Genomic DNA, 10,081 nt, shown 5'->3' on the forward strand with positions numbered 1-10,081 from the left:
ACTGTCTTCCTGGGGGAACCCACTTGACAGGGAAGTAGGTGCAGCATTTTCACGGCTGTGGGATCCACTGGTTCTATCATCATCTGCACCACCCAGGGTCTGCCAGTCACAAAGAATGCCGGATATGTCTTCTACAGGCACAACTCAGTGCCAGTCTGGAGGAAGCACTCTGAGGGCTGGGTGCTGCCTTTCAGGACATGGTGCATTTATTAAATCAGAGACATGTCTACAGTGCTGTGTTCTCAGTAGGAAGAACATGTGGGTCAAGAAACCAAGGAGTGGAAGTGAGTATGGCTCCATGTCTCATTCCTTAGATTCACCTGCTGTGGGATTTTGCACTTCTCATCTTCCAAACCTGTGCTCTGCAGGGTAGAAGGTCCTGGATTCTAAAGGAAGGTACTCTTAAATCAGGACAAATGAGAGCCCACTGAACAGCACATTACTATTGCCTGCAGGGAGATTTGGACAGTATGTGCCCAGAGACTAGCAAGTGAGGAGTCCCCTCCTCTCCAGGCACAGGTAATAGATCCTAATCTCCAGGAGGAGGTTGGGTTGCTGTCATACAATGAGGGCAGGAGGAATGTGTGTGGAACCCAGTGATCCACTTGGGGGGGTCTCCTGGTTCAATTTTAAGTGTTAGTAGAATTGTCCAGCAACCAAGCCTGAGAGAATTTGATTCCCAAGGGCCCAGAAACCTCAGAAAGGGTTTGAGCCATGAACCCAGATAATCTCCCAAGGCCCCGCTCCTGTGCTCTGACATCCTCAGCAGCATTGGTGCAGATGCCCTGCTTCCCACGGGTTGTTCCCAACCAGTGATGGGTGACAAGAGGGACACTAAGAGAGACCCATTTCTGGAAGACAAGGGCCAACTGTGGCTAGAGGACTCCTGCATGGCCTTGCTCAACTCTCCTTAGATTGCCTGTGATCTAGGATGTGTCCAACAAGCCTCCTCTCCTTCTGTCCCTCACTTGGGGGTCACGCTTGCATCTCAGTCTGCTGCCTTTCCCAGGGTTTCCTGGATCTTTTCTCATATTGTCTGGCAGGTGTGTCCTCTAATAAAATACTGCAACTTTAACCTCATGTCATCTGCTTCTTGGAGAATATGGACCAACAAATCATTTCCATTTACACAACGGTGACCTCTTACTTATTCCAGTTTGTAAAACCTTTTGTTTATCCAACTTCTTCTACCTGCAGTGGCTCCAGTTTTGCTGGTATTTGTATTGTTTTCTTTGAGTCAATTGATGTTCATTGTTTCAAATCATTAAGTCTTTGGGTAGTTTGTTACACAGCAACAGGTAACTAATAAACCTCTCTTATGTTTCCATTATTCCATAGTGGTTATCTACATCTGATTCATTTCCTTCTATTTTTATAATATTATCCATACATGATGTTTCCTGTTTCTCTACACCTATTCTCTTCTTGATTTTTCTCTTCCTTCCCACCACTTTTTCCTTTTTCTCATGAAATATTCCTAACATGTAAAATAACCCTATGTAGTTATGATATAGAAAGCATTTTCTGAATCTGTGTGTTAAAAGTTTAATGCCACAGTATATGGGATACAAGTAAAGAACAGGAAGTTATTAACAGAGTCTGAGTAAAAAGTGCCTGTTGTAATTCTGCAGTCAAGACAGTGACTTAATAATTGCAGTTTTTGCCATTACAAGAATTCTTAGCAAGAACTATTCACATTGGACCAAAGCCAATTATAATTATCCATGTGATAGAGAGGACCAGAATGCTATGAAAGTGGCCTTGACTAGAAATAGGTCATTTGATCCTTGGCTCACTGGCATCTCCATAGATTTTCAGTGTACAATGTTCAGTCTGATGTGCAAGGTAATTCCATCTTGCAAAGGACTTGCTGTGTTGCATTTTACCACACATACACCTGAATTAAACTTTTACAGAATTGGAAATGCACGTTACTGATCAAAATAAATTAAACGGAAAAGATTATTTATGAATAACCAGTGATAGAATAGCAAATAGGAATGGAAAACACAATAGCATTGCTTAAAAAATACTGTAGAAGCACAGAATAGCAGTGTTATTTAGAATCATAGTGATGCCCAATTCATGTCTACCACATCTTATTAAAAACCAGAGCAAAAGATGTCAAGTTTATTACGGAATTCCCACCCAATAGCCAGTTTTTGAAAAATCTTATTCCTAGATTGGAGCTAACCATTTTGGGCTACTGTATCCAACCAAAGTTACTGACATCATGCTAAGCTAGATGTGTTGGCTGAGGTATGAGATTCATATTTTTTCTATCTTAAAAGCAATCTGATTTGCAAATATTTTTAAAGATGATATTTGAATGAGAAAATTGGCATTTGGGGCATTCTTAAACTAAATTTGAGACATCTTAGGCAAAACAAATACTTATTTTTATGGCACTATTGTTATGGCACTGAAGTCTTGGAACTATTTGATCTAGTTACCGTAAGTTCTCAACTGTGTTGCAACTCATTCAAGAGAATACTGTTATTAAAGGTATTTGAAGAAAAACTCAGAGATATTATAGTATCTCCTTTCTATGTCTCAAACATTTTTCCCCTCAATACCCAAGGCTCTGCGATATCTCAAATTTTATTCATTACTTTAAAAAGAGAAGTTTAAAGCATTAAAGAATTATAATCAGATGAAAGAAGATTTGGATTTATAAAATTCTGAAACAATAATTTTAATTTTGCTTTTAACATATATGCAAATTCTTTGATACTCTCCACTTTCCAGAGGTACAGCTTAATTCCCTCCCTGTGAATGTGGCCTGGACTTAATGATTCACTTCTAACTAATGGAGTAAAGTTGACATAACAGTTTGTGACTCTTGATGTAGAACAAAAAACTTACCGTAGCTCCACCTTTGCTCTCTCTGTCTCTGGGATCATGAACTCTGGGGGAAGCTGGCTGCTGTGTCATAAGCAGACCTGTGGAAAGGTCCATGTGGCTAGGACCGAGGCCTCCTGGGACCAGACAACAAGGAACTGAGGCCTTTTCCAACAGCCATGTGAGTGAGCCATTTTTCATGCAAATCTCCAGCCCAGTTGAGCCCTCAGATGATGCAGCCCTAGACTGACAACTGGACTGCAACCTTGTGAGAGGCCCTGAGCCAGAAGCACCGCGGGAAACCTCTCCTGGATTCCTGAGCATTGGAAACTGTGGGAGATGATCAATATTTGTTGCTTTGAGCTGTTACATTTTCAGTAACTTGTAACAGTAAAAAAATGAATACAGTTTCACAAGAGAGGATGAATAATTGCACTTTAATTTTCATTTGCTCTAAATTTATTAGTATTATTGTTATCATCATTATTATTGAAACAGGGTCTTGCTCTGTCACTCAGGCTGGAGTGCTGTGGCAGGATGACAGTTCACTGCAGCCTCGACCTCCTGGGCTCAAGTGATCTTCCCACCTCAGCTGTCTGAGTAGCTGGGAGTACAGACAAGCACCACCATGCCTGGCTGAAATTTTTATATTTTTGGTAGAGACAAGGGTTTTGCCATGCTGCCTAGGCTGATCTTGAACTCATGAAATCAAGCTCTCTGCCTGACTCTGCCTCCGAAAGTGCTGGGATTACAGGCATGAGCCACCACAACCGACCTAAATTAATTATAAAATATTAAACATGTCATTTGCTTTTAAGAGGTAAGAAGAATTTTCATGGCTAAATAAGATGTATTTTATTATCATTCACAATTATTGCTTTATTTGAACTTCAATATCCAACTGTGTCCCAATTAAACTCAAAAGAAAGACCCAAGCCATGCTAGGCTGATTCCATCATCGCCCCCATGATAGGCGTGTGCCCCTAGTCATTCACCTGACCCCAGTGAATCAACCAACAAAAATGTAGGTCCTGCCTTGAAGGGATTTTTACATATATAATTAAGGTCCTAAATCAATTGACTTTAAGACAGGGATTATCCTTGGTCGGGCTGTCCTCATCTGGTAAGACTTTGAAAGGACCGTGTTCCTCCTGATCATAGAGATTGACAGTGTGAGACGGATTCAGTGTGAGGGAGTTCCTCCACTGTGGGTTTTAAAAATGAAGGGGTTGTGGGGCAAAGAATGCTGGTGGGCACCAGGAATTGATAGCAGCCTCTCTCTACCTTGACAGCAGGCCAGGAACAGGAACCTTAGTCCTACAACTGGCAGAAACTGAATTCTGTCGCCTCTGTATAAGCCTGAAGGAGCTTCTCAAAATGGAAACATAATTTTGGGAAACCCTAAACACAGAACCCTCCAATCACGCTCAGATTTCTGACTGAGGAACTGTAAACAAATAAGCAAGTGTTGTGTGGTCAGGCGTGGTAGCTCATGCCTGTAATCCTAAGGTTTGTGGGAATGACGCAGGAGGATTACTTGCAGCCAGGAGTTTGAGACTAGCCTGGGCAATTTGAGGAGACCTTCCTCTCCACAAAAAAATTTTTCTTTTTTTTTAATTTACCTGAGCATGGTGGTACTTTCCTGTAGTCCTAGCTACTCCAGAGACTGAGGCAAAGGGACCTCTAGAGGCCAGGAGTTTGAGGCTGCAGGGAACCATGATCATGCAAATGCACTCTACCCTGGATAACAGAAGAAGGCCATGTCTCTAAAAATAAATAAATAAAATAAATGGGTGCTGTTTAAAGCCAATGTTTGTGGTAATTTGTTATGCAGTCATATAAAATTCATACACAGACTCAACAGACACGTGGAATGAATTTATAAATTGATATGCACACTATATGCATAAAATAAAATATTTCCTTTTTCCAGTATTTTTCATTTTATAATTTTCTGTGATGCAATTAAATTTTTTTTTTTTTTTTTTTTTTTTTTTTTTTTTTTTTTGAGACGGAGTCTGGCTCTGTCGCCCAGGCTGGAGTGCAGTGGCCAGATCTCAGCTCACTGCAAGCGCCGCCTCCCAGGTTTACGCCATTCTCCTGCCTCAGCCTCCCGAGTAGCTGAGACTACAGGTGCCTGCCACCTCACCCGGCTAGTTTTTTTGTATTTTTTAGTAGAGACGGGGTTTCACCGTGTTAGCCAGGATGGTCTCGATCTCCTGACCTCATGATCCGCCCACCTCGGCCTCCCAAAGTGCTGGGATTACAGGCTTGAGCCACCGCGCCCAGCCTGCAATTAAATTTTAATACAATCATATTTCATTCAACCGGTCAACAAAAATTAATTTAGTGCCTATGCTGAACCAGGTATGCCCTCATATGCTCACGTGTCTGACATTCTAGATGCTTCACAAGACCTAGGTGGACCCACTGGCGTGTTTTAGGTGAAGAAACGACACACTGTGACACGCAGTAGCAGGACCACTCAGGTGGCAGGTCATGGGACAGTGCTAGAGCCACAATTCAGGAGTGACAGGGTGGTGGGGACTAAGGGGAGAGGAGGGCCTGAGGGATGAGAGGAATGGAGCGAAGGGCTGGAGAAGCAGGAGGTGAGGAAAAGGAGCAGAGGGACAGAATTTGAAAGCGGCAGAATTCTTAGGTTTAAACACATTGTTTTATAAATGTTTAATACATTCATCTATAGAGCCTAGCAGGATGTTCCTTACATTTGGCCTTTAACACCACATGCGGGACTGCCAAAAAATTAACTGCTTTTTCTGCTTTATTTTTTAGGTTTAAAAAAATAGTAGGTGTTCCAATAAAATATGCACACCACTTAGATGTAGATACTTCCTAAAAACAGGAAGTGCATGAGCACTGGTGAGGGGCATTGTGACTGCATTGAACACTTGCAACTTTGAGGTGAATGAATGCACTGGCTCCTGGTTGCAACATACAATAACACATTGTGCTACTTTGTATTGAGGAGATATCCTGGACTCACACAGAAACTCAGGGCTATAGAATGAAGGTAATTTTAGAATACAACAAAATACAGATACATAGTCTGGGAAAGCAAAACTTAGGAGCTCTGCGAGTTGTCAGTTGTAATGCATTTAGACACATTTACATACCAAGGGGACAAAGTAACATTTTTTACACATAAGATTCCTGATAATTCAGGGGTTACCAAGGTTCTACTACTCACTGCAGCTAATAAAAAGGAAACTGGTCTCCGTTCTATTTCATATGCTCAGCTACGACTTTTCCAGAGAAGGAGGAGGAGGAGGAGGATGAGGAGGAGGAGGAGGAGGAAGGAGAAGGAGGAGGAAGAGGAGGAGAAGGAGAAGAAGGAGAGGAAGAAGAAGGAGGAGGAGGGGAAGGAGGAGGAGGAGGAAAAGAAGGAGGAGGAGAAGAAGAAACTGTCTCTATACCGTCATTCTCAGGACAAGTTCATTCTCTGGCACCAAGCTCCTTGGGGTGAGTTTTCTTCCAAAAGAGTCCAGGGGAGTCCAGGTATGGAGTGGGAGGCAGAAAGTTCAGTCAAGGGACGGGGATTTCGGAATGAGAACTGAAGGGAGATGGACTCGGTCCATGCCGACGGTTTCTCACTGGTTTCTCAGTCCCCGGGCGAAGACCCCGGGAGACATTGAGATACAACCTGCACAGTAGGAGGAGGGTGAGGGCAAAGTCCCAGGGCCCCAGGAGTGGCTCTCAAGGGCTCAGGCCCCGAGGCAGCGTCTGTGGTGGGGAGGCTCAGTATTGAGAATTCCCCATCTCCCCAGAGTTTCTCCTTCTCTCCCAACCCGTGTCAGATTATTCTTCCTGGATACTCATAACGCGGCCCCATTTCTCACTCCCATTGTGTGCGGAGTTTCTAGAAAAGCCAATCAGTGTCGCTGCGTTCTGGTTCTAAAGTCCCCACGCACCCTCCGGGACTCAGATTCTCCCCAGACGCGGAGGTTGGGGTCATGGCACCCCGAACCCTCCTCCTGGTGCTCTCAGGGGCCCTGACCCTGACCGAGACCTGGGCGGGTGAGTGCGGGGTCGGGAGGGAAAGGGTCTCTGAGGGGAGCAGCGAGGGGCCGGTACCGCTGGGGCGCAGGACCTGGGGAGTTGCGCCCGGAGGAAGGTCGGGCGGATCTCAGCTCCTCCTCGCCCCCAGGCTCCCACTCCTTGCGGTATTTTAGCACCGCTGTGTCGCGGCCGGGCCGCAGGGAGCCTCGGTACAGGTACATCGCGGTGGAGTACGTGGACGACACGCAGTTCCTGCGGTTCGACAGCGACGCCGCGATTCCGAGGATGGAACCGCGAGCGCCGTGGGTGGAGCAAGAGGGGCCGCAGTATTGGGAGCGGACCACAGGGTACGCCAAGGCCAACGCACAGACTGACCGAGTGGCCCTGAGGAACCTGCTCCTCCGCTACAACCAGAGCGAGGCCGGTGAGCGACCCCGACCAGGGGCGCGGGTCACGACCACTCCCCATCAGCCACGGACCGTCCGGGTCCCCCAGAGTCTCCGGGTCCGAAATCCACCCTGAGGCTGCGGGACCCACCCAGACCCTCCACCCGGGAGAGTCCCAGGCGCCTTTACCGGGTTTCATTTTCAGTTTAGGCCAAAATCCCGGCGGGTTGGGCGGAGAGAGGGCGCGGCTAGCTGGACGGGGCTGACTGCAGGGACCGGGCCAGGGTCTCACACCCTCCAGGGAATGAACGGCTGCGACATGGGGCCCGACGGACGCCTCCTCCGCGGGTATCACCAGCACGCCTACGACGGCAAGGATTACATCTCCCTGAACGAGGACCTGCGCTCCTGGACCGCTGCGGACATGGTAGCTCGGATCACCCAAAACTTCTATGAGGCAGATGGATATGCAGAGGAGTTCAGGACCTACCTGGAGGGCGAGTGCCTGGAGTTGCTCCGGAGATACCTGGAGAACGGGAAGGAGACGCTACAGCGCGCAGGTACCAGGGGCCGTGGGCGCCTTCCGCATCTCCTGTAGATCTCCTGGGATGGCCTCGCACAAGATGGGGAGGAAAGTGGGACTAATGCTAGAATATCGCCCTCTCTCTGGTCCTGAGTGGGAAGAATCTTTCTGGCTTTCCAGATCCTGTACCAGAGAGTGACTGTGAGAGTCCACCCTGCTCTCTGGGACAATTAAGGGATGAAGTCTCTGAGGGAACGGAAGGAAGACAGTCCCTGGAATACTGATCCGTGATCCCCTTTGAGGCCTCCAACAGCCTTGGGCCCCGTGACTTTTCTTCTCAAGTTTTGTTCTCTGCCTCACAGTGAATGTGTTTGGGGCTCAGATTCCAGCTCTTCTGAGTCCCTCGGCCTCTACTTAGGTCAGGGCCAGAAGTCCCTGCTCCCCCCTCAGAGACTCGAACTTTCCAAGGAATAAGAGATTTTCCCAGGTGCCTGTGTCCAGGCTGGTGTCTGGGTTCTGTGCTCCCTTCCTCACCCCAGGTGTCCTGTCCATTCTCAGGACGGTCACATGAGCACTGCTGGGGTTTCCCATGAGGAAGGCAAAGTATCTGAATTTTCTGACTCTGCTCAGATCCTCCAAAGGCACACGTTGCCCACCACCCCATCTCTGACCATGAGGCCACCCTGAGGTGCTGGGCCCTGGGCTTCTACCCCGCGGAGATCACACTGACCTGGCAGCGGGACGGGGAGGAACAGACCCAGGACACGGAGCTCGTGGAGACCAGGCCTGCAGGGGATGGAACCTTCCAGAAGTGGGCAGCTGTGGTGGTGCCTTCTGGAGAGGAGCAGAGATACACCTGCCATGTGCAACACGAAGGGCTGCCCCAGCCCCTCACCCTGAGATGGGGTAAGGAGTGAGATGGGGTAAGGAAGGGGATGAGGGGTCGCGTCTCTTCTCAGGGAAAGCAGGAGCCCTTCTGGAGCCCTTCTGCAGAGTCAGGGCTGAGGCCTGGGGTCAGGGGCCCTCACCTTCCTCTCCTTTCCCAGAGCCGTCTTCTCAGCCCACCATCCCCATTGTGGGCATCGTTGCTGGCCTGGCTGTCCTAGCAACTGTGGTCACTGGAGCTATGGTCGCTGCTGTAATGTGGAGGAGGAAGAGCTCAGGTAGGGAAGGGGTGAGGATCGGAGTCTGAGTTTTCTTGTCCCACTGGGGGTTGCAAGCCCCAGGTAGAAGTGTGTTCTGCCTCGTTACTGGGAAGCACCATCCACACACACAGGCCTACCCAGCCTAGGCCCTATGTGCCAGCTCTTACTCATTTGTAAAGCACTTGTGAAAATGAAGGACAGATTCTTCACTTCAATGATTGTGGTGGTGGGGACCTGATTCCCAGCAGTCATAAATCACAGGGGAAGGTCTCTGCTGATGACAGACCTCAGGAGGGCAGTTGGTCCAGGACCCACATCTGCTTTCTTCGTATTTCCTAATGAAGTAAATGTGTAATCTGCAGTTACATATTTCTGGAAACTTCTCTGGGATCAATGACTAGGAGGTTGCTCTAGGACCTTAATGCCCTGGCTCCTTTCTGGCCTCTCACAGGACATTTTTTTCCCACAGATAGAAACAGAGGGAGCTACTCTCAGCCTGCAAGTAAGTATGAAGGAGGCTGATCCCTGAGATTGTTGCGGTATTGGTCAGGAGCCCATGAGGGAGCTCATCCACCCCACAGTTCCTCTAGCCACATCTGTGGGCTCTGTTTTTGTTCTTCCGCAATCATTGACAGTGCCCAGGCTCTGGTGTGTCTCTCACAGCTAATAAAGGTGACACTCCAGGGCAGGGGCCCTGATGTGAGTGGGGTGTTGGGAGGAACAGAGGGGACTCAGTTGTGCTATGGGGTGTCTTTGACTTGGATGTCTTGAGCATGAAATGGGCTGCTTAGAGTGTGACCCATCACTATGGCTGATATGAATTTGTTTGTGAATATTTTCTCTATAGTGTGAGACAGCTTCCTTGTGTGGGACTGAGAAGCAAGATTTGTTCATGCCTCCCTTTTGTGACTTCAAGAAGCCTGAATTCTCTTTCTGCAAAGGTGTCCAAATGTGTCTTCACCCCTGTTAGCATAATGTGAGGAGGTGGGGAGACCAGCCTACCCCCATGTCCACCATGACCCCCTTCCCCGCACTACCCCGTGTTTCTACCCAATTACCTTTCCTGTTACAGACACATTGGGGCTCGGATGTCTTTATCTCTGTCTCAACTTCATGGTGTACTGAGCTGCAACTTCCTGCTTCCCTATTAAAATTAGAATCTGAGTATA

At 47.7% G+C, this 10,081-nt stretch overlaps 1 protein-coding gene across 1 annotated transcript; it reads left to right on the forward strand.

The window, feature by feature from the left end:
* The first annotated feature begins 6,677 nt into the window (after positions 1-6,677).
* LOC103221863 (mamu class I histocompatibility antigen, alpha chain F) lies at positions 6,678-10,081 on the forward strand. The gene is made up of 7 exons (XM_007973295.3): positions 6,678-6,876; positions 7,007-7,282; positions 7,529-7,804; positions 8,398-8,673; positions 8,814-8,930; positions 9,382-9,414; positions 9,760-10,081. Exons 1-7 carry the CDS (start codon positions 6,813-6,815, stop codon positions 9,762-9,764), a joined length of 1,047 nt encoding a protein of 348 aa, XP_007971486.3. The 5' UTR covers positions 6,678-6,812; the 3' UTR covers positions 9,765-10,081.

Source organism: Chlorocebus sabaeus, chromosome 17, assembly GCF_047675955.1.
Source record: "Chlorocebus sabaeus isolate Y175 chromosome 17, mChlSab1.0.hap1, whole genome shotgun sequence".
Taxonomy (NCBI): Eukaryota; Metazoa; Chordata; class Mammalia; order Primates; family Cercopithecidae; genus Chlorocebus; species Chlorocebus sabaeus.